Genomic DNA, 24,321 nt, shown 5'->3' with positions numbered 1-24,321 from the left:
AAGTTGATATATGAACCTCAATCCCAGAAACATATTTAACCATTATTTTTATGGAATAGAAAAAAATATTTCTACTGATTGGGCAGATTTCTTTAACAGATATATATGCATAAAGGATCTGAGGGGACTTTTTTCCTTTAAAAAAAGATGATTAACAACCATAGCGTACTGTACAATTTTCCAGCTATTTCAATCTTGAAATCTGATTGTAAGCCTTTGAAGTCCTATGTCTGACCTTTCAAATGTTCTCATAGGCAAAATGCCTTTTCCAAATGGAAAATTAATAGAGTGTGTGTCATGCTATATCAAAGCAATTTTGATCTATATCACAGCAGCAGTGTGTTTTAGGTAGAATTTTTGTGACAGTTATTTAGAACTCCACAGGACTGCTTTGTTTATTCCAAATGAAGTTGAATATGCCTGCAATTTATGTTAACATAGAGATAACAGAAATACAAATTCTTCAGAGTGGTTGTACCAGAAGACTGCTCTCAAGTTCTTTCATAGAAACCTAGCAGTTCCAATTTGACACAGGACAGATCCTCCCTCTATTAACTTACTTTTAAAAAAAGATGCCCTGTATCCTTTGCCTCAGGCAGCTCTAGATAATGCCATGAGGGGATGGAGCAGGTTTTCAACTATGATGACCAGTACCTGAGCTGAGGTAAAATAAAACAAAAGAGGTGAGTCTGCCCACAAGGACGTCATTTAACGTCAAAGTCAGCCTTACCTTGCATGCTGGGAAATCTTTGGCATGATGCATTAATATACAGAATAATAAAGTGACCTGGTTGAACACTCCCTGTCTATCATAAAACACACCATTTACTTAAAATTTATGTGTGTTATTTTCCTCCATATTCTAAAAGATAGGGGTGGGAGACAAAAATGAAGGAACTGGGATTCAGTCCCCAAATTCTGCATAATCTTGAGGATCCTCAAAATGTAGAGGACTTACAATTAAGGAGGCATGTTCTGGCCTCAATTACATCCAGTGAAGACAAAAAAAAAAGTGTTAACAACAAAAAGGTAATGGATGGCAAAGTTTGCCTACAGAAACATTATCAGCAGAGAAGTTGCATAAGCCAGAAAAAATAAAGCCTACAAAGAAATGGCAGTGCTGTATTTATGGGGAAAAATACCTTTTTTTGTTAAATGAGCAATGTTAATTAGGGATGTGTTTCAATTAAAAAATGGTGAAGATGGGTTCCTTTTTTAGAAACAGAAGTACAATTTAAAAACACAAAGTTGGATTTCATCTACAGAGAAACATATAGTACCAACGCAGCCTCTATTATGAGAGCAAAGCAAATACAAGTTAATTAAGTTTTTAGCATTCAAGTACATTTTAATTTCAAATTTACACTTCTAACTTCATACGTCTTCACTAACGTGAACAGGGAGGGAGAAGTGTGTGTGTGTTTTAAAGTTTTCCTGAGGCTGAAATCCAAAACCCACCACAAAGATATAGTGGGGGTCTTAGTAATTTGCACAGCATGGTGTAGCAGCACATGATGCAACTCCCCCCGCACCAAGTCAAAGCCCCATGGTCTGTTTACCCAGGTAAGAATTCACTCATGTGACAAATGAACTTTGTAAAAACATCAGAACAATGTTAACAGTGACATTTGCTGACAACCATCTGAAAGGTATTTAGATTTACACTGTGTCACAACATTGGTGTTGAAGATTCAAAGTGTTAACAGGAAATTCTACTGGCCAGTATGACCAAAAAGAGTATTTTCTGAAGCACTGCTTAAATTTTACAGCAAAAAAGAAACAAGTTTTGTATTAATTTTGCAATTTGCCTTAAGTAAAGAATGTGCGTAGCAAAATACATTTCTTCTTATTCAACATAAGATTTTAAAATGCATTATATTTTTACAGCTAGTACCAGAGTTTGGTTTAGTTTTGTTTTTGAACACACTCTTCCCAGTTTAAGCCACTCTAACTTTCCAACTTTTAAACAGTATAAATAGGCAGATCAGCCATATAACACCAACTAGTCAAAAAATTACAGTCTAACTATTGTTCCATCAGCAGCCCACAGGGCTAATATTTTGCCAGTATTTCAGCAAAAGGTTTCCTTTTAAACAAAAAAAGTACAACACAAGTTTAAGGCATGTTATGTTTTAAAAAAAAAAAAAAAAAAGTTCAAACACTGATCAAAAACAGATGCTGGAACTAATGTCATTCTGTGAACAGGCTAGTGCCTTGTTTGTATTCCATCACCATTTTCAATCCAGAAATGAAATCATCCAAGACTATATTCATCATTAACAATTTTTGCACTGCTAGCTGTACTATATCCCACTGCAGCAACAGAACAAGTTTTATAAAGCCTGGCACCTATGAGTTAAACCCATGAATGAAGAATTAGGATTTAAGAAAGGCCTATCCCCCATACTCAGATCACGTTACTAAACCTAATTAACAAAAAACAGATATTTTTTGTTGAAAAAAAATAAATAAAAGTGTTATAATTGGCATAACATACTTCAACAGCTAGAAGTTAGATATTGTATGCATCTGTATAGTACCTGGAAAATTTAAAAGCACGTGTTTTGCAAATAAATGTGCAGATTTTTTTTAAATCATATTCTGTATTACAGTACCTTATGGCAATATTTTAAAAGCTGCTTCTGCCCCAGTATACTAAGATACTGTATTCAACAACACCTTGTATGGTACTGTATCCATCTGTAACAGGACACAGTTACAGCATTAACATGGGTGCATATTAACCTCTGGGGGAAAGTAACCATAAGCTGCAGGCTGATTTTCAATGGCCCCAAAAATTTCACTTTAAATCAAAGCTTCTCCTGTTCACAAGAGGAACCTCGCCCCTTTCCTCACCCGAATCACAAAACTTTACATGAGAAAACTGCTTTTCCCTTCTTTGAATTTGCAAAACAGGAAAACAGATTTCTTTTACATTTTGCACTCTTACGCATAAACTGTATACGCTGTATCATGGCAAAGTGCATGTTTGATCAGTTGAACCCTTCTTGGAAGAAAGTTTAGAAAGGAAACACCGCCAAACAACTAAAAATATACAAAAAGTGGCATTAGTAACAGTAATCTTAACAGTTTGAAAGCTAACAACATGGAATGTACCATACAGCTGTGATATCAGTTACTTCCCTGTTTAGATTAGTTTACTGCTTTTGGATGGGGAATTTCTCTTAAGAATTAGTATTCTCTGTATAAGTTACAAAAGCTACAAAAAGAAAGCCATAAAAATAAAATGGTAGAAATCCACATTCTCTTTTAAGGTTCAAGTAAAGACATCTTCGTAGCGCAACTTTTAAACAATTGCATACTGCTCATATAAAAGGTCTCTTATTCTATAGAAGTCCTGGCAGAGACAGCCTTCCAATCCAATGCGCCCAGTTTCAGTCTGAAACAAAAAGCAGGTTTCAATCTATTATCTTTATCCTGACAAAGTGAAGAAGATGCTTAGGATTTTACTAACATAAAAGGCATTGGTGATAATCCAAATGGTGTTAAGAAAAATAGATGCTTACCCTGCGAACAGCCACTAGGTTGTTGCATACAAGAACACCGCCGACAAATTCAGCTTGAATTCCTTCTCGCAGAAGAACTTGCTTGAAGTCTGACAGCCTTGGCTCATTCATGAACACAGATTGATGTCCAAGAACCTTTAAATCCAGTGCAAAGAAGAATTGTATTTAAGATGTTACTAAAGATACACATTTCATAAACATTTTTCAAATCAGATAGAAGACATTAAAATAACTCAATTACTTCCCAGTTGCTAGGTGCAATCATTTTGGAAGACATCCTGACTAACCTCTCCAGACCTGTATTAGCAGCATTGACTAGGGCAAGCTACTAGGAAATGAGATGCTATGGTTGCCTTCCAGTCACTTAAGGCAAGAACCTCACCTCTTCAATGCTAGACAAAAGACCCTTAGAGACTATGCACTTAGGCAAAGACATATCTTCCCCACTAGGCAGCCTTTTGGCCATCTTCCAAGGACCACCTTGTAGACCTCTATATAGGCATCACACCAGGAATAGTGCCACAGATGCAATATTATGGTCCATGGCAGAGCCTGCACGGCTGCCAAATCTTAGCCCTGCAGTCACCAGTTAGAGTAAAGGTGTATCAAGGTTCTGAGCAGTCCAGGTTCAGGAGTGTACAAGGATGCCTTAAAATAGTGTTTCTCAACCTTTTTAGATTTGAGGCACCCCTCGATAGCCCTGAGACACCCCTCAAAAAGTGCTACCTCTTAGTTTTCACTCTTCTTTGACTACAGAAAAATAGAGCAATTCTTTGTTGCAAGACTATAAACAGGTAGAATGTTTTTAATGCTATGGATGAAAATGCTGGGTTTATCTTTTTAATCATTTTTGGACACAATAGTATTAATACTGTGTGGCACCCTGTAGCACTCCTGAAAAATCAAGGCACCCCCCAAAGTACCATTGCATCTTGGTTGAGAATCACTGCTTTAAAGCCACCATAACTCTCATTCCAGCTTGGATGAGAGCTCTAGGCTGTATGTCTGGGGCTGCCAGTGCAAGATCTCAATCTCTAAGTCTCAATTCTCTTCATCTGTTAGATGGGAGACTGATACTTATGCAAAATGTCTGGTGTGCAGAGGTAAGAGTACTAGGATAAGAACATTGCAAACCTCTGTTAGTCAGACACATACATGAATATAAAATCTCTCTAAAAAGACATCTACCGCTGACAAACATGCAAGGAAAAGTATTTTGCACAGCACCAGATGTGTGAGAATAAATCCAAGAAGTAATTTTAAGCAAGCCAACTGCTTTCGAAGCCATTTATGGTGAGTGCACAGGTCACAACAGATTTATCACCAGGATCATCTAAAAGCCGTATCTGAAGCCAAGGTCCAAGGTATGGTACATTATACATACAGGCAGTCCTTGATTTGCAATGTTTCGCACTTGCAACATTTATAAATTGACAACCTGTTTCAACTTTATGATGTCAGTTTTGACTTTATAACACTTGATCTGATGCGAAGCCACACTCATGTCCCTGGAGAACATCTGTCCAAACTTCCTTGGACACTTTCTTTATGAAAGAAGACAAGACTCCAGAAAAACCTGAAGCCAAGACTCCTGAGAAGACTCCAGCCAAGAACCCTTCAAAAAGTCTAGCCAAGAGCCTTTCAAAAAGTCCAGCAAAATCACCTCAAAGAAATCCTTCCAAATCAATATGATTGCTATTTACAATATAAATACATTAAATGTAGCTATATTACTCATCTATAATTGACAGAGTACAAAATCCTGGGGTATTTTTGGTGAAAATTGGTTCCTGAACCAAGGCCCAATACCCTATCTCCCATTTACAGCATTATTCCTTATGAGAAAATTGGTTCCAAATTACAACATTTTGACTTAAGATGTGGTTTTCAGGAAGCAATTGTGTCGTAAGTCTAAGGACTGCCTGTATTTAGATACTGTCCCTACTATGAAGAGTTTGCAACCTTAACAGAGAAATGACTCCCTAGCTCCATACATGATTTAATGCAGTTAAACATACTTACAACTCAAATAAGGCCCTTGGCTCAAAAGACTTACCTGAAAAACTTCTGTAATATTATATTCAATGTGCTGGAAAAATACACTGGCAATTACCACCACAACTATAACATTCAAACACTAGAAATCTTATAGATAAAGGAAGGCAAAAAACTTCTCTACCTCATGTGGGGGCAGTGGTTCCAATGTAGGAATGATCTCACTCTCCTCACACATTTCTTTATCATCATCACCAAACAAACTCTTCATGGCTTTTTGCTGTGCAATAGCACTGGAGTCTGAAGAAGGCATATCCACTTGCATTTCCATGTCTTCATCTTCCCTCAGCTCCCCTTCTTCCAAAATGACCCCCGTATCCACTTTTGAAACTCGCATGTCCAGAACGCCATCTATCCAAGCCAGTTCAGCATCTTTAGCTTTACAGAACTGAAGGGAACTGACTAGAGAATCCTTTAGCCTGACCTAATTTGCACACAAATAAAAACAGTATTGATTCAATGACATAAGCAAATCTGGCAGAAAGCACATTTTGCAGGGTTAACATGAATCTGTAAAGACTAGCCATTTCCCTTTCATTGACGCATCATATTATTTAGATCCAACCTGCTCCTTGGACAGAAAGGGAGGCAGAACCATGAGTGACAAAAGTATGCAGCTTGTGCCTTACTATTTACTTTGGAATGTAGCAGAATGCGTTTTTTGCTAAAAACAAACGAAATAGTGGCCTGTGTTTGTCAGAAAGCTCTACTTAGGGTTAAATATGAAGCTTTGCTTATAATCTGTTACTTTAAGGTGTTTTTATTTTCTGAAATATTTCTTTAGGCCAAAACATTCTTTCATTGGTCTGGAGAAATGTAAGGAGAGTCCCTTCAGGTATGTCTCACTTACCAAAAAACTGAAAATAAGGTCATATACTAATTTCCAGGCATGGTAAAAAATTTAAAATCTTGAGTAACCCAAACATCATTGTGACCAAATGCTGGAATCTGAGATTTTAAAATGTATCCCAGTTCTTTTTGCGGTCAATACATTTTTCCTACACCCTACCATTCTCATGCAGTTCCACCATCTTACCTGATAGATGTGAGTCTCACTGGTCGCATCTACTGTCTCATGAAGTTTGGGCATATAAACTTTAATGTCTTTCCCACCAAAAGCTCTGCAGGACTCTGCAAGGTCTTGACTGGCCTCAGGTGGTCCATGGACAATGACCAACTGTCGTGGTTTCATTTGGTTAATGATTTTTTTAATGGAATCTCCATCTGAGCGTCCTTCATAATCTATGTATGTAACTCTGGCTCTAGTTTGATTTAAAAAAGAAAAAAAAGGAGGGGGGAAGGAAAGAAATAATTCGTAGTACTATCTAAAGCAAAGCATTTAATATGAATGACATTTTAGAGCACTGGGGGCCAACATTTTTGGCAGACATACCACAAATTATGCTCTGTGCCCTCCCCCAAGTGCCACTCCAAACCTCTTCTCCCACCTGATCTGCTGCTCTGTTTTCTGCTTCCTGCCTAATCTGCTGCATGCCACACCGAGGCTGCCCATATCACTTGTGGTATGTGTGCTGCAGTTTAGTCATTTTAGATGATTCCACATTAAAAGTGAACAAGCAAAGTACAAAGTGTACTCCACAGCAACTTGGTCCCTCAAGAGCACCAATGGAGTGTAAAAGCTACAGCATACTGATCCACATATATATGCATGCATGCTAAAGATAAGTAACAGGAAACTAATTATGTAGTAACAGTGTTTTAGGTAACTGTTCATACAAGTGCTATGCTGACAAATTAATGTTGTGGTTTAGCGTCTGTAGGGCACAATGTCCATGGCTTTATAAAACCTATTCAGACAAGAGGCCCAAAATGTTTGCTAGAATATGGACCTACGTCTACCAAGTAACTGCATTACCCACCTGTTGTAACTCTTTGCTCTCTTTCTCACCCACTACTCCTGCTTCTCAAACGGTTACTCCTCTGGGTCACATCATACATATTTGTAGAACAGGAGTTCATCAGATTAAGAACCATGATTCAGATTATGCTCCATGCAGTAGAAAATGTTAAGCCTCCTTGACTCTATAACAGCCCACCAGCCAATTTAGGTAGCTCACATTCCAGTGCTTTCATACAGCTGAGATATTTTACTGTCTTTCCTGTTAAGTGTGAGTTTCCCCCAAACCTAAGTTTTATGCAGTTTAAACATCTAATCTGTCCTCTGTCCATAATACTTCCATCACAATATAGAATGGAAATATTAGTGGGCACTATACCACGCCAAACATCCCCCAACAGCAATGATTTCAAAGCTGGGACAGGGAAGGAAAAGATGGAGAAGAGCCAGCTACGGCAGCCCAAAGCAATGCCAGCGAAATTGTTCCCCAATACCTTTATGCCACACAGACAACAAGCAAAAGGTTGAGCAGAGTCATTAGCCATGGCTTTTCAATCAAAGCTTTAAGGCACTTAGCACTGTTCTGCAAAATAACAATGTAATACTACAGTGGTGAGTCTCTCAATTAGCTGCATTTATTCCAGTTCTCTCTCATATATATTTTATAAATGGGGTTAATTCAATGACGCTCTGTCATCTCTCATGTTAAAAGGACCCATTTTTTTTCCTTTTTCCTAACCCAAAGGACAATAAAAAGTTTCAGCCTGAAAAATACTTTTGTTAAAAAAAAAAAAGTAAAGCAACTGTTTGCCAGAAAGCTACCTTTTTCTGACAAGAATGCCTTCCAGCTGTGAAATGATCTGAAACTCACTTTATTTCCATCGATTCTGTTGCTGAAATACATTTGGTAGGAACATCTGACAGATCCTGGTCCATTGGCTCATCTCCATTTGTCAGACCAGATTCTAATTTGCTTTTCTCCTCTTCTGTTGCTTGAAGCTCTGGAACTAGGAAATCTTCAGGCCTAAAGGATGGAATCCCAGAATCACTACAGGTTCTCAAAAGGTTTGGGATTTTCTGTGGGCCTTCGAGCAAGTTGGCTTCAATTCTCAGCCTTCGTTACTCTTTCCATAAAATGCAGATACTTAATCCTGAAATATCTCTGTGAACTATTTGTCGTACAGCACTTTGAACGCCAAATACTATAAGTAATAGATTAGCTAAATACTATAAGTATTATTACTATTTTCCCCACATACTTAATAATCTCTCCATATTCATCCCATTTAATTCTCTCTTCTGGGGCTGGAAACATAGGATAGGACTTCTTGGCCTGTTTGAAGAAGCTTCCTTTCCGGCTACCTTCACCCTTCATCATCAAATCATGTTTGGTTTTATGTACAGATGGCTGATCAATATCCTCTTCAACATCACTTTCATCACTGGAATCAATATCTGCCCTGAAAAGTCATCAAGAAAAGGAAAAAAAAAAATCAACTTAAGTGTCATTTTATGTATGTACATTAAATAGTAAATGAAAATTTACTTTATGTATCAGGTAATTGCTTGATATGAGCATCAAGTGTTATGGTCAGCAAAATGTCAGTGTTCCTTTGTAATCCATGAAGAGTGACATTTAAATTGCTTATCTGGAGAACTAACCAATTTATCACAAAGGTGCTCTCAGTGTAGAATCAAAGAGATTGGCTGAAAGGAGTCTAATACAATGGAACTCCAGGAATAAACCATAGCTGATAAATGAATGGTCACAACTTAACCTAATGAGGTATCACATTGGTCTCAAAGGTTGCATTAAAAAGAAAACTGCATTAAATATGACATACTGTATTTACCCAAATCCAGAACTACTTTAAATTTATTGTGATACCCTAATAATTAGATTCCATACATGGAAATGTATAGGTGTTTTAATCTTCCATGTGAAGAATCTAATTATTGGAGGGTCATCTTAAGTCCATCTGCCCCACCAATGCAGCAGGGAAAGTAGCAGCAGAGGAGGCAGCCTGCCCCATCCCCAAAACTTGCCTCCCCACACCTCATACCTGCCCCCCTGCCACTTTCCCCCCCCCCCAACTCCAGTGTTTGCCCCTCCCTCACTGTCCCCTCCCTGGCTCCAGCTCTGGCCCTGGCCAGGCAGCAGCAGCAGCAGCCGCCGCCACCCCTGGCCAAGTTAGGGCCACAGCCGTAGCCGCTCCTTTCCCCACCATCAGCCTCCCCCATGCTCCTCCCCTCTCCATATCATATGGTTTTCCCCACATATAACCCTTCCCTGCTGTGTGTGTCACCTTGAGCAACCCGGGCAATGGCTTCCAGCCCCGGTACTTGAATCCAAGATGAAGCCCCCGGTCGTGTCCCCCCGCCATGTAAATGGGAGGGGGGATGCTTGTCTTCAATTTGAGTAAATACAATACACTTACTCTTTGGACTGTTCTAATTTTTTAGCTGCTTCTTTCTTTAGCTTCTCCTTTTCTAGATACTCCTCGAGTTCCTTCCCTTCAAGTTTAACACGTTTCCTCAGCTAAAAAGAAGAAAAAAAATATTAAAAGCTGCCATTCAGCCTAATCTTTTCTAATGCAATGATTAAATGTTTTACCCATTTAGACTCAATATTATGGTACCAAAATGATTAAGTCTGGATTTTCCCACCCATTCTCAAGTTGAGTGGAAGCATTTTATGCTTGAAAGAGAACTAAAATCCCCACTAACTTAAGGAGTAGTGAATAGTGTAAATTATACATAAATATTGTATTTAGCAATGAAATAATCATCCTGGAAATATTAAAACTAGTTGATTGGTTTTATATGACTCCTGAACTAGAAGTAATTTCTTTCAGGAACTTAGTGTGCTGGGAATTACCCCCCCCCCCCCAACCACTGTTTTCAGTAACCAAAAGGACAAAATTCACTTCCCTTTGTCCCCCAATATTTAGTGTTGGTAGTCTGTTTTCCCTTCCTGTGCCACTTACAAAGGAGAGCTGAATGTCAACAGTGAATATTATATTGCGGAAACGAGTAGCATATTTTGCCCTTGCTTCACAGAAAAGACAGAGCAGAGCAGAGCTTACTGCAAATACCTTAATTCCAATAACAACAACATGTGAAGCAACATCCTATGCTTTCAGTCTATTGCAACAGAAGAAAAATTAACATCAGCATGGGAATTGCTAATGAAAATCTTCAGTTACAGATCGTATATACACTCCCATCGACTCAACATTTGGCAGGAAAAAATCAAGGCAAGTGTGGTACATTAAACTACATTTAATAGTTTCTCTCTTAATATTAACTTGATTCCAAGTTGATTTTTTTTGCCTTCAAATTAAAGAGCAAAATAGTCTTTCTAACATTTTATAACCTCACTTGACTTGATTTCCCATCTCAGATGAATTTTCCAACCGAATAAGCTATTGTTATCTTGCCATTTAAATGGTCATGGGAAACGAGACTTCCTATTTTCTGTAGGGGGACTGCATACATTCAGCAACTCGGGGTGCTGGGAGGTAGTAGAAAGAGTTAAGCACTTTCCATGCTTACTCAATAAATTGCTTAAACTTGCCTTTCAATTAATGTATTTTAAAGTCTCAAGTTCTACTACTCTTGTTCATTCAAGTAAAAAAATTCTTGACATGTCAAACTACTGTCCACATTACAACTGACTTCAGTTTTCCTTCTACAAATTAGAAAAAAAAGTTTTCTATGGCATGTTAAAAATAAATAAATAAAACAAGATAGACCTTTCACATACTACCCCACTCAGTAACTTGGGTCACAAGCACATTTCTTACCTCAATATCTATAACTTTTTCAGAAGGATTATCTATCAAGAATCGTGCTAGGGTCCCTGGAGTTGTTCTGTAAGTTAAAATGATAGAGTTTTTGGAATCCTGACACCATTGGATAAAGAGATCTCTTGAAAACCCACATTCCAGATCAGGCTGGCTAGCAAGCACGACTTTTGGACTTGGCACTCGAGTCAGATCAGAAAGACTATGACATAAAGAGAGATGACGGAACTGGAACGGATTATTTCTCTTGTCTTCAAAACATCTCATCAATTTGTCACTCATCCATTCAACCTAGGGGTATGTTGAAAGGGAGAAAAGAAAAGAAAAAAAAGTTATATTTACTGGATTTATACATGGTTTGATAACTAAAATGTACATAAAAACTCTCTGTACTTGGTAACATTAGAACAACATTTATAGGTAGGTGTAACCTGCATCTGCGCACAAAGGCGTGCACATGGTCCCTCTATCAATATCTCTTTATGCAATCTTGAAACCAAGCAGCTGGGCCGGCATACAAATTAAATGTTTAAAAAAATTCCATTTTAAACACCTGCAGCTTAGGTTAACAGATCACATCATGCTAAGTAAATGTAAACTCCTATCTTAACAAGAATCAGGCTAGTAGTCACACACCAATTCTAGGTGACTTGTGGGGTAGAAATTTAGGTCACGAAACCTGATTTTATAGTAGAAATGAGGCAGACTAATGACCAGACCATGACAATTTTCAAGTTCTCTTCTGGTTAAAACCAACACAGAAAACATAGGAAAAAAAAAAAAGGACAAAACTACATGGTCCTAGATTAACCTCCTGTAATCAAGTAACAAGATGAAAAATGCCATAATTATCCCTTTCAAAATTACAGTTTGAGAACAAAACAAACCTGTGATTTAGAAAACTCCACTACATTATAGCTGACATTATTCAGAAGTGCTAGAGAGTAAACTCCTAATCCTGCATCTTTTGTTCTCCAAATTTGATCAAGAAGTTGGGCAAGTTCCAGAACTCTGCCAGCTGTATCCACAGCTATTAGCACGTTTCCATCACCCCGCAATGTTTCCAAGACATTAGCTAGGAGAGAGGAATAATACAAAACAGATCAGAAGTCAAAGTATTTGCACTTTGAACGATAATCAAGACAAGAGGTTTGTGGAGGTTTTTGTTTTAACTTATTATACCAAATGAAAGGAAGACTAACTCAGAGACTGACTGAAAACTAGCAGCACTGAAAAACTAAAATATTAAAGAGACGCGGAAACAAAATTTCTATTGAAGTCAATGAGAATGTAGTTGTACTCTGGGCAAATATAAAATTTTTTTATGATGTAAATTATATGCAATTCTCCCTTAAATCAAATAGAATTTTTTTATGTAAAGAAGTTCTCTCAAGAACAGAAAATCCCAGGTTGATTAGACAAATAGTCTCTGGGTGCAGTCACAAATGTAACTCAATCACTTTTTTCTGGACAGTGGCTGTTGGGTGGTCATAATCCGTAACATCAACACTGTCGAAAAGAGAGGAAAAAACTAAAGAAACTAAAAAAGTCAAACTCTAAAGAAAACTACAGAAACTTCACTTAAGTGAAGTTTTCTTGTCTGTTACATTGGTTGTAGGAAGATAGCAGAGAATTATAACCATTAAAGAGGGATTTTGCATTATTACAGCTTTAATTAATTAGACAAATACTTACTTAGCAATTGTTCATCTCTTTGCTTCCGTCTGGGTTGTACATATGTAGCATTAAAGGAGTCCGTGATAAGCAGTGAAGGCCTACTCAACATCTCCAGGGAGCAACCATTCAGATGTCTGAGGAAAGAGAGTCATGCCATGCAACTTCAGTTTTCACATTTCTTTTGACAAAGAAAAGGCAAGAACTATAAAACCTAGTTCTCAACTTACAGAAACAGTATTCCTTTTTAGCTAGCAAACTAATTTAATCTTTTTTAGGAAACAATACTCCCTAAAGCAGGGCTGGCCAACCTACTGCATGGGTGCCACAAGTGGCACAGGCAGCTTGCGTGGCATGCAGTTAATTGGGCAGGGAGCACAAAGCAAAGCAGCAGATTGGGTAGGGAACAGAAAGCAGAGTGGTACCCTGAGAAGTAGTATGCCTGTTCTGTAGTATGCCCATCCAAAAGGTTGACCCAACTGCCCTAGGAAAAGGCTTTTCAGTTCAAGAAAAGAGGGCTATTTCTTAAGCAAATAATGTATCAGAACACAAAGAGACTATGTTCTTACTCAAAGCTATGCATTTACTTTGGATTTAGGAAAAGCATTTTTTGTTTAGTCTTATCCAAAAGATTGGCAGTTCCAATTTACTTTAATTTTCTACTAATCATGCCTTTTCTTTCCTTAAAGAAAAGCCTCCTCACTACATCCTAAACTTTGTTTTGTATTTGTCTTAAGCAAAGTCTGATACATATATTAACAAATTTCTTACTTTCAGGGTTTTTTTTGTGTACAACTGCTCTTTACGTTGCTTTTTTTTAAATGGATAAAGAGGGAATTTAGCTTTCTTTAACCTTTAAAAGGTGCTTAGCACACCCTAAGTAAAATAAAATACAATAATTGTTTCCTTTGCAATAATTCAAGCATCACACTGTCAGGCATTTTACCTTTTCTTTTTTAAACATTAGGTCTGTCCCATCTGACTTATTTTTTTTCAATTAATTTACAAAATCAGCTGTAATTCACCTTAAAGCAAAAATTGGCCTGTAACAATATTCTGAGCAAAGGAAAAAAATGGACATTGCATCAGATATAAAGTGCCAGCTCTTCTGGAAGTACAGGAAACTGCAGCATTTAAAGTGTATTTTGAACCTAATAATAAAACTATGACCTGTTTTTACATCTGCTCCCACCTCACAACATCTACAATTTTGATTACAACTTGAAGTCCAAAATGCTCTCTCTCTCTTTTAGAAAGGAAAGTTCTCTCTCCCTGGTTTGTTTACTTTGCCTCCATAGTATTTAATCTTGCCTAGGAGCACCAAGGAGAAGCATACCTTGCCCACTCCCCCCATTCAGAATGCAGCAAGTAAGGCAGTACAGCCATCTTAGAGAACCTGCAGGCAGAGCTGTAGTGTGCACTCAAGCGTTGTTCCATCTCAGACATATTTTTGGCACATGCCTGGGGCCACTTTAAGGCACCTACACTTCTTTGTTTTCAAAGCTTGTTGAACACTGGGTATACACAACACAGCAAAGCATGCTTGTAAGCTGTGGTCCTGAAAGCAACACAGAGTGGCCATTATGTCTCACTCTCCTTCTCACGAAATTACTAGGGAAGAAAAGAAGCAAGATGATAGAATATTTCTCTTCTAAGAACTAATATTGCTGCTGACTACAGCACTGGATTTTTGAAGTTTTCAGTCTCAATGTGCACTCCAAGGCAAGATTGGATCCAGAAATATTTACTAGATGTTACAAGGATATATAGCAATACTAACAGGCATTTTTAAAATGTGGTGTACATACATCTCCCTCTTGTGGTTGAAGTCAACAGCATAAACAATTTCCTCTTCTCCATCTTTGACAATCTTCCAAATGGTTCCTCCTATCATGTGGCCAGCTGGCAATGGTGTGATGGACAGACCATGACCTTTGCCTACAGAAAAAGTAATTTAGTTCTCTCTCAATATTTTAGATATATCAGATCTATTACAAATCGACTGTCCCAACCACAAGGCAGTTTGAAACAAGCCACAAAGACCAAGCTGCTAATCAAAAAACCATATCAAGGAGATCAGAAGTTAGCAATCCCGCCTATGTCACTAACGAATGCAATATGTTCTTGTGTTCCCTGACACCAGCAATTCTCTTCACCACTTCTCACTCCCTCCCAGAAAGAGGAGAACAGAGAAAGCAATGCTGATCTCAGATTAAAGTTGTTCCTGAAGAGTTACTACAATGCCCCTAAAAACAGAAGGAACATAAGACAGGGAAACAATGCACATTAACATGAGCAACACTTTTTCTCAATAACACACATGAAAGTACACTGGAGTGATCTCTGAGCTGGCACACTGAGCAGCACCGCTAAGTTAATTATTCTTAACTGGTCAGTGAGGTATCTGGGAAGATGCACAAGAGCACACAATTTCACAGACTGGAAGAAGCCTGAATATCTGGACAAACGCTACCTTCATGTGAAGGATACCAGCAAGTGAATTTGTTATGTGCTACACTAAGTAATATTGCACTGATTTGCATGGAAATACGTAATTTATATAAAATATAGCTAGCACTGTTACAGTTTACATTGCAGTACTGTGTACAGTTTTGGGTACTATGCTTCAGCTATGGACCAGCTTAACCAGAGTGCAGGGGAGAACAACAAAAATTATTAGAGGAGTAGAAAATCTGACCTAGGAGGAAAGGCTGAAAAGCCTGGATTTGTTTAGTCTAGGAAAGAAAAGACTGAGAAAAAAAATACTAACAGTCCTCAAATATGAAAAAGATTTACTGTAAGCAGGAAGGTTATAAACTGTTCTCCAAGGCCACTGTAGATAAGATATGAAGTGATGGACTTAAATTATGAGCAATATTTAGATAGTAATAAGAACTTCTAGTGATTAACTAGTTTTGCAGTTGCAAATAGATTATCTAGGAAGGTTGTGGAATCTCTGACATTGAAGGCTTCTAAGAACAGGTTAAACAAACAACTGTCAGCAAAGGTTCAGGTACACCTTTCTACTGCCTTGGGTAGAGGGAAGGATTACCTGAACTCTTATTGTCCCTTCCACCAGCCCTATTTTTTACAAACTATTACAAGGATCAGGGAACTCAGTTATAAACAGTTGTTCACTAAACCAGTTAGTAAACAAAGACTGTGAAGCACAGGCAGGATCTAATCTGGTCCCCATAAAAGAGTTAATGCCTTAAACCAGGGATGGCCAAACTGCAGCACACATGCCACAAGTAGGCAACCTGCAGATTGGGGAGGGAGCAGGGAATGATGTGGCAGACAGGGGAGGGAGCAAAAAGCTAAGCAGATCAGACAGGGAAAGGGGATTGGATTGGCACTTGGGGAGGGTGCAGGGTTTAATTTGTGACATGCCTGCCAGAAACTTTGGTCTCCACTGTCTTAAACCATGCAGACTCTATAATTTGAGCAGAGGCCTCTAGATCCACATGCATCTCCAGTACAGCCTCCTTACCTGTTTTTGCTTCTCCTTGTAATTTGATGAAAATATATAAACAGTTGCTAACAATGTTGCTTTCCGTTACCAGCTAACAATTGCATTGAGAGTTTTGCACGTTTCCCCTTAACCCTAACCCCAAGATGTAACCATGGGGCGGGCGGATTAGCAAGATTTTTTCAAAATTAACAAAGCCAAGATAATTCACATCGTCTGAGTATCTACATATTTGAGGTACTAGAGGTTCACTTTCCAAGAGCAAAGAAGATCTAACTCAGGGGTGGGCAAAATATGGCCCACGGGCTGGATCTGGCCCCACCAACTAATTGGATCCAGCCCATGCACACAGGGCTCCAGCTCCAGGCTGCCTGCAGGTGACTGCTCACTGCACTGGGCGGAGGTTAGCTGGGAGCTGGAGCCCCGCACACTGGGCCAGTAGCCACCCGGCTACAGCTCTCCTGCTGAATACATAAGAAGGCTATTAAAAATACAAGTCAATTAATGCAAGTTTTGTTCAGAGGAATAATAGTTTCACCTTTCAAGTTCACTATCTGAGAGAACTTTAGTTGCTGAATTTTATCAAAGGCTGCATCTACATCATCCAGTGTAAAGAGGGTGAAATCTTCTGTATTGTGGCGAGACTAGCATGAAAGGAAAAGAGAAAAATGTATTCAAAAAGCCTAAAAATTGGTGATGCAAAAGGTTAAATGTTTAAACAATAAGTATATTTATACCAGTAATGCATTACCAGTTAATGTTTAGCGCAGGGCACAGTCCCAGGAGGAAGGGAATTGAGGTGGCATGGCACCTCACTAACAGGAAGGTGGCTGGGCAGGCAGGAGGGAACAAAATAGTACCCACAGCCTATGAGGTTAAAGAAAATAGTGGTGGCCTAATGACTGTCAATTAAGCATTTTTCTGCTCATTCACAGGTGCTCCTCCCTCCCAGCAGGCCAGCTACTGCAGCAGACTGGGAAAGCCACTCCCCTGCTGCAGAAGCCCAGGGCTTAAGGTGGGCTGTGATGCCTGGGAGGACTTGCCACCACCTCCTCCCACCTTGTAACTCCCAGCAGCAGTTGTGTCATAGATTAATTGTTTAACTGATATAATTGGGTGAGGTTAAACAAATAATTTAAAAATGACATTTACATCGCTTATAAGAAGTGCCTTCAAAGTTTTTTTTTTGTTTTAAATGACCATATCTAATCAGACATACCTGATAGAGATCATACATAAACATCTGGCCCATTTTATATACAGGAATAGTTGCATAGATAGCACAATTTAAACCCATCTTCCCAACTGCATATGGAAGAGCACCAAGATGCAGAGGATCGGGGTGAGAAAGTAGCACTGCATCAACTTGGTGTACGTGTCTAGGAGAAAAGAACAAATGAAACGAGTTATTGAATAGAAAGTGCTCTGTACATAGTATTCAATATTGTGTATGACAGCTCCATTTTTACAGCAAAAATTTAAGTGCACAATGTAAATAGAAAAAAAAAGGTTCCCTTTGTTAAAATGAAAATTTACATTTTAATTTCTAAATTATAAAAAGCAACATATTCAAGAGATTCCAAATTCTTAATTTGATATATTCCCAGCTCACAGGAATAAGTAGCCAGGTAAGAATTTATAAAAGTATATTTCCAAATTGAAACAGGTTGAATTCAGACTCTTATGAGAAATCTAATACATAATAGAGACTTTGAATTTCACAAACCTAGTTAAAATTTTAACAATTTAACTATTCATGCAAGATTGGTTGGCTCCAAAATACACACATTTTTAAAAGTACAGTGCTAACTTACATGTTAATATAATATTTACTTTTCCTTCTCAGTGGACATACTTGCTTACAGTTTTTAATTTTAATATAAATAATCATGGAAGAAAACTGTTTATGGAAGGTCTTACGTGATGCAATTTTCTGCAACACCAGGGAATTAGACTCAGTGAAAGAAATCCCTTCATGTGCTATGTTCCTATGCGAAAGCTAAATATACTGACTAATTAAACTGAGCTTTTCATACAAGATAATGGCATTAAAAATATTTCATTTGTAATAGTGAAAAGTAAGCTGAAGGGAATGGACCCAGTGACAAGTAATGCCATTTAAACCAACACTGTGGAATCAAGTCCTAGACTTAGAATTAAAATAAACAGGCGGAACAAATCACATTAAATTATTTATAAACAGTAAGTTAATGTATTACATACTGGAAAAGTTTGGTTCTTTGAGCTATTTGCTGTAAAATGCCCAAATGTTGTGAATAAAAATAAATAAATAGCTGAAATAGTAACAGCAAAGCATTGCAGGTAACACATCAGTGCGTAAGTCACTTAACTACATAGCAAAAAGCAGTCCCAATTTGTTGCATTGCTCACTGAGTAGCAAACATAGGTCATCATCAGCCTATCAGTCAAGTACATTAACCACTTTGTACATAAGTTCATTCAACCTCACTGTTTATATTGTACTTACTTACCGTTGATACGCAATGAATGAGTGCAAGTCTACTTTGTAAGCAAACATACTCCTAAAAACAGTGAAAAGGGCAACCAGCTGTCAAAGGGCTGCTATCAGAGGCCTTCAGAACAGCGCGAGATAGTTATTTTCAGGCTGTTAATGCCACTTCACTGTCTGTGCTTCATCCTAATGAACACCACTTACATTCAGTGCAGATAATATGCAGACACAAAGTAACAGGGGTGTAGGTTGTAGCCGTGTTGGTCTAAGGACACAGATAGGCAAGGTTCTTTGGGTGAACCTGATATCTTTTATTAGACCAACTAAATAGTTGGAGAGTGCAGGTAAGCACTTTTTTCAGTAACAAGGCTACCTTTTTCAGTTAAAGGGGCACCTTGTTCCCCATGACTCTCAGAAACAGATTTCCTCCTCGAGATGCTCTGCAGGACTTTAAAAGGGATGTTTCTAATTTTAGGACCCCATGTAATTGCAACAGTCTAAAATGCTGAGCCAATGCAGAAAACAAACCCACAACAACAATCCTCCCACGAGGCTTTTCCATGTTTCAACTCAACCTTGCGGCATGGACAGAGGTGAGCGCTCCTGCAGGGTCCTCACAGGCGGGGGCTCAACGTGGGATGCAGCCGCCCCCGACGACAAGCACTTACTTCCTGAGGGAGTCGATGATGTCCATTGAGAAGTTCTCGTCCCAGCCGCAGTCCAGGAGGAAGCGGAACTCGTCGACCTGCAGCAGGTAGCAGAGCGCGGACTCCTCCTGCACCCCGGACAGGGTGGTCAGCTTGATGATGGACGTCATGGTCGCGGCGCCGCTCACCCGACCGCTGCGGGGGAAGCGCAGAACTGTTAGCGCAGCGGGACGCTACTCGCGTCCCCTCCCCGGGCCGCCTCAGCCCCGCCAGCCCGCCCTTTGGCGCCAGGCCCGCGACCACGGCGGAGGCTTCACTACAGGCCACGGACCCGATCCGGCCCGGCAGTGCAGGCCGCGTGAAGTAGAACAGAGATCGCCCCCCTCCCCACCCGGAACTCACGGGAGACCTGGCGGGAACACGCCCGGCTCGCACCTACCCGGCGGCCAACCCGCGAGGCCCTCAGGCCGTGGGGGAGGGGAAGGGGGACACCAGCGGCCGCCTCAGCTGCGCTGACCCGGAAGGGGATGAGGGGAGGGGAAAGGGCAACGAAGTGTACCATCCACCCCGCCGCGGCTACAGGAGAGGCTCGAGCCGAGCTGCCTACTGCGCCGGGGCCGCGGAGGACGGGCCAATCAGTGGCCTGTCTCCTCACCCCCCCCCGCAGTGGTGTCTCCCGGCTTCCGGCGCATGCCGGAAGATGGTTGTGGCCGCCTCAAGGGCGGAGGCCTAGGCTGAGCTGGAGGGTAGTGTGGCTGCCGCTCCGGGCTGGGCTGGGCGTCCTCCGCAGCCATGATGCTGAAGGTGTTGAAGCTGATGCGCGAGTACTGGGCGCTGTCACTGGTGCCGATGGGTTTCGTGATGGGCTGGTGGTTGGACCGGCGCAACGACGAGCGTCTGACCAGCTGCCGCAACCGCAGCATGCTCTTCAGGAGGTCCGTGCCCAGCCCCGTGTGCCCGGGTCCTCGGGCCGCCGGGACCTGCGGCCTGCCTTCCCTCCCCCTGGCAGGGTCGGCGGCGCTGCTGGGTTTCCCCCTTTGCGTCCTTACTGGGGCGGGCTTGGATGGACAGGAGCGAGCGTGAGGCCCAGGTGTGGGGAGGCAGCAGCGCCGTGGGAGTGCGGAGGGGAGGCTGTTAGGGCTGTGCCACCGCGTCGGGAGCCACCGGGTGGACATTGCTCTGGTGTCTGCTCCTTGCCTGCAGCAAATGTGAGCTGAGTTAGGGCAGCTGGCTCTGCAGTGAAGCAGCTGCTGAACCACGGAGTCCCATCTTCCCCTTGCTGTGAGCTGGGGGGTGAACAAAACAGTTATAACCGGGTGCCTTGAAATGCAGGAAGTCCTGTCCACCCACTTTTAAGTGATTCTGTTTTGCCTGCTCACACCCTTGATTTAATTAATTGGTATTAATCTTGTTTTACACTTGTGTTTTTTGGTTATGTTGCTCAATATCAGTTGGTGATCATTCAGACATGGGCGCACCTCATGGTGTTTGTGCCCCAGGGGGCTGAAATGCAGGAGGCCCTTCAGCTTCAATTGCTAGGAGCAGAGCAGTGGCAGGGGACAGGAAGCTGCTGCCAGAAAAAAAATATCTCTGCCAAGAGGCAACTTTAGCCCTTCCCAAGGCCCACAACTGTTTCTCATGAGTGCGGGGGGGGGTGGCATCGCTAGGGAAGGATTAACCTGGCTCTTGGCAGTAGCATCTCTTCTCAGAGCAGCATCCTGTCCCTGCTCCACTCCAAGGTGTAAGCCAAGGGTTCCCAACCTCCAGGCCACAGCCTGGTGCCGAGCCACAAAGGGTTGGCTGCCGGTCCACAGAAGGGTCGGCTGCCAGACTGGAACTGAACACGGACCAGCAGACCGCGGGTTGGAAGTCACCGGCATACTCCGAACCGACAGCCATTCCTTCTTTATACCAAGTATACAAAAGGTTTGGCTGCCTGCCTGCAGTCTGCTGGTAACTGTTGGTCTGCAGTTTGCCAGTCCGCAGCATAAAAAGGTTGGGAGCCCTTGGTCTAAGCCCCCCTTGTTTTCAATTCACCTTTACTGAGGCTGGTGTGCCACATACAGCAGTGACCTGTGCTCCTTGTAGCAGATGCAGGTTGGGCATCCCTGCCCTAAGGGCATGTCTGCAATAGATTTTCTTTTTACTTCCTGTTGCTGCATGACTGCTGGTACAGTTTTGCCAGTCTTGGACAAAGTAGGACCGTTGGTATATACAGGTGTCAGGTGGCATTTTTTTTAATATAATGTCATTTAGATCTGTTTTGAGAAGAACTGGGAAATCTGGTAATAAGAAAACTAGCACTCTTAATAACATCACCAGCAGGGGAGTTGCACTAGTAGTATAATACTGGTGTGAAATTTCTCCCTGGTCTTAAATCCTACTAAACCTGCATCCACTTAAGCAATGAGTGTTGATACTGACTTCAAAGGAAGGATTTTGCTGTATGGACTTTGTTCTTTGAAATATTTCTCACCTCTTGAAGGTGACTGGTGTCTTCAGTTTGTTTAAATTAATAGGGGTTAAGACTCAGTACTGCTGAAATCTCACAGTTCTCCTCAACCATCCCAGTAATAGCATGGAGAACTATGCATGCATAAGGGCTGGCCTCTTAATTTGTTTGCAGATTAGAAGGAGCCAGAAATGCTGAAAATGAATGTTGTTCAGTTTCTTTCATAGTGGTACAACAATCCTCCTGTGCATTTTAGGACTCAGTCCTAAAATATCTGCTTCAAGCCTTCATTATCCACAGAGATGGTAACTGAGGGGCATTGGTCCCTCAGTCAGTACATATGAGTAAACCCTGGCATGAACCCAATGGTAGGAATCAGAACTGTTGCTAGAAATGGGCCATAAAGCTGGAATGAAGGCATGAAGCCCCATTTCCAACAACAGCTTTGCTCCCTAGTGCTGGGTTTTCCCCTTAAGAACTTTTTACAGACATGTTCCTAAAATGGAAGAGACCTGACACTAGATAAAAAACAGAAGGATCCTAGCCTGTAAGAGGAACTCTGAAATAATATGCATACTTGGGAACAGAAGGAGAAGACTGTTCATCAAAAATGACATGATTTTTTTGTTGACAAAAATTAGGAGGAATGTCAAAGATATTAGGAATGATTCAAATTAATCTTGATTTCAAGTTTTGTTATAAAATATCCAGTAGTCAGACATAATTAATTTAATGTGCATTCTTTGATACATATTACATTTTGCAGAATGCCTGCCTAATATTACTTTTCTTCCCTCTCTCCTCCCCTTTTTTTTTTTTTTTTTCAACACAGGGAGCTGAAACCAGGTGAAGAAGTTACTTGGAAATGAAAGACCTTGATGAAGTGGGAAGTGCTCTGATGCAATTAAATCAATGTATAACAAGTAGATGAAGTTATTGTGTCATCCCTAGAACAGAAACCATGTCTTTACTCTTCTTGTACTCTCTGTTTCTAAGACAGAAATTGTAAGGCCACTAAAAGGACTGTATCATGATTTACATCTGCCAACATTATTTTCTGTTTGGTTTTCTTCTTGAGCAACAGTTTTATCATATAATGAGGATTATATCCTATTCAGAAATACTTTTTTCACATGATAAATATTGGTTGGGGGAGTATTCGACAGAAACCTATGCAAAGAGCACTTCAACCTATGGTCATTGATCATTTTATGATGTTTCCTATGTATAAAGAATCAGCCTTAAAAATAAACTTGTTAGGCTCACTTATTCTGTAAATTGGTAACACTTCATCAAAAAAAATCCAAATGGGGCTATTTCTCTTTCAGATTTAAACTTTTTCCTTTAGTATTTGCAACTTCTGCTTTGCAGTTAGTGAATGGGAACCAGAAAGTAAAACTGATTGGAGACTTATTAAAAACACTGATGAAACTGAATGGAAAACTGGGTTTTTGAAAAATACTCTGTTAACAACTAAGTGGCAATACTTATGTGGGTAAGTCATTATATTACAGGCAGTCACAACGTTTCAAGTTACAAGGTTTCGCACTTACAATGTTTATAAATTGACACCCTGTTTCAACTTTCCGACATCAGTTTCGACTTTACAACACTTGATCTGATGCCAAACCATGCCAGCGAACAAGTTGGCTGTGTCACCCATCTCCTTGGAGAACATCTGTCCAAACTTCCTTGGACACTTTCTTTAAGAAAAAAGACAAGACTCCAGAAGAACCTGCAGCGAAGACTCCTGAGAAGACACCAGCCAAGAACTCTTCAAAAAGTCCAACCAAGAGCCCTTCGAAACATCCAGCAAAATCTTCTCAAAGTCCTTCCAAATCAATATGATTGCTATTTACAATATAAATACATTAATGTAGCTATATTACTCATCTATAATTGATTGAGTACAAAGTTCTGGGTTATTTTGGGTGAAAATAGGGTATCAGGCCTTGTTTCAGGAACAAATCCCCCATTTATAACATTGTTTCCTATGGGAAAATAGATTCTGAGTTGCAACGTTTCGACTTAAGACATGGTTTTCAGGACCCAATTGTGTTGTAAGTCTGAGGACTGCCTGTATAACAAACCAATCCAGGCCTCTTGGTTTCCTTTTCTTATTCTTATGTAGGAGGCTCGTGAATTAGATTCTGTGCTAGTTGCAGAGCACAGCCACAGTGTGGGCATTGGTATTTTGGGCCACCATGGCATGTCCTAAATTCTTAGCTTGGGTAGGTATCTGCCCCACTCTCAGTGCAAGTTAAAGCCACCCTGGGACTGCTCTAACAAGCCACTGCATGGCTCATGTTAGTGCTCAGAACAACCCATCCACGCTTCTTTCCACTTCTAATAACTTGTGT

General features: G+C 40.3%; 2 protein-coding genes across 4 annotated transcripts; one reads left to right on the top strand and one right to left on the bottom strand.

Moving 5' to 3' along the window:
* Nucleotides 1-1,322: 1,322 nt before the first annotated feature.
* CPSF2 (cleavage and polyadenylation specific factor 2) lies at nucleotides 1,323-20,134 on the bottom strand. Of its 3 annotated transcripts, none has more exons than XM_014596455.3 (15): nucleotides 20,069-20,134; nucleotides 19,531-19,704; nucleotides 17,609-17,768; nucleotides 16,928-17,033; nucleotides 14,729-14,858; nucleotides 12,942-13,057; nucleotides 12,134-12,321; nucleotides 11,247-11,537; nucleotides 9,879-9,979; nucleotides 8,700-8,900; nucleotides 8,312-8,464; nucleotides 6,619-6,844; nucleotides 5,707-6,006; nucleotides 3,528-3,662; nucleotides 1,323-3,400 (listed from the first exon to the last, which is right to left on the bottom strand). In XM_014596455.3, the coding sequence occupies exons 2-15, from the start codon at nucleotides 19,677-19,679 to the stop codon at nucleotides 3,308-3,310; spliced, it is 2,349 nt and encodes a 782-aa protein (XP_014451941.1). In that variant the 5' UTR covers nucleotides 19,680-19,704; nucleotides 20,069-20,134; the 3' UTR covers nucleotides 1,323-3,307. The 3 variants fall into 3 exon arrangements, with proteins under 3 accessions (XP_014451941.1, XP_006269222.1, XP_014451940.1); XM_006269160.4 differs by lacking the exon at nucleotides 20,069-20,134 and adding an exon at nucleotides 19,949-20,057; XM_014596454.3 differs by lacking the exon at nucleotides 20,069-20,134 and adding an exon at nucleotides 19,912-19,930.
* A 70-nt stretch (nucleotides 20,135-20,204) lies between these two features.
* Nucleotides 20,205-23,226, top strand: NDUFB1 (NADH:ubiquinone oxidoreductase subunit B1). The gene is made up of 2 exons (XM_006269159.4): nucleotides 20,205-20,444; nucleotides 22,794-23,226. The coding sequence occupies exons 1-2, from the start codon at nucleotides 20,302-20,304 to the stop codon at nucleotides 22,828-22,830; spliced, it is 180 nt and encodes a 59-aa protein (XP_006269221.1). The 5' UTR covers nucleotides 20,205-20,301; the 3' UTR covers nucleotides 22,831-23,226.
* Nucleotides 23,227-24,321: the final 1,095 nt, after the last annotated feature.

The sequence above is a fragment of the Alligator mississippiensis genome, chromosome 2 (assembly GCF_030867095.1).
Source record: "Alligator mississippiensis isolate rAllMis1 chromosome 2, rAllMis1, whole genome shotgun sequence".
In the NCBI taxonomy this organism is placed as follows: Eukaryota; Metazoa; Chordata; order Crocodylia; family Alligatoridae; genus Alligator; species Alligator mississippiensis.
The sequence above is the reverse complement of the archived record's forward strand: the minus strand, read 5'-3'. Positions and strand labels throughout refer to the sequence as shown.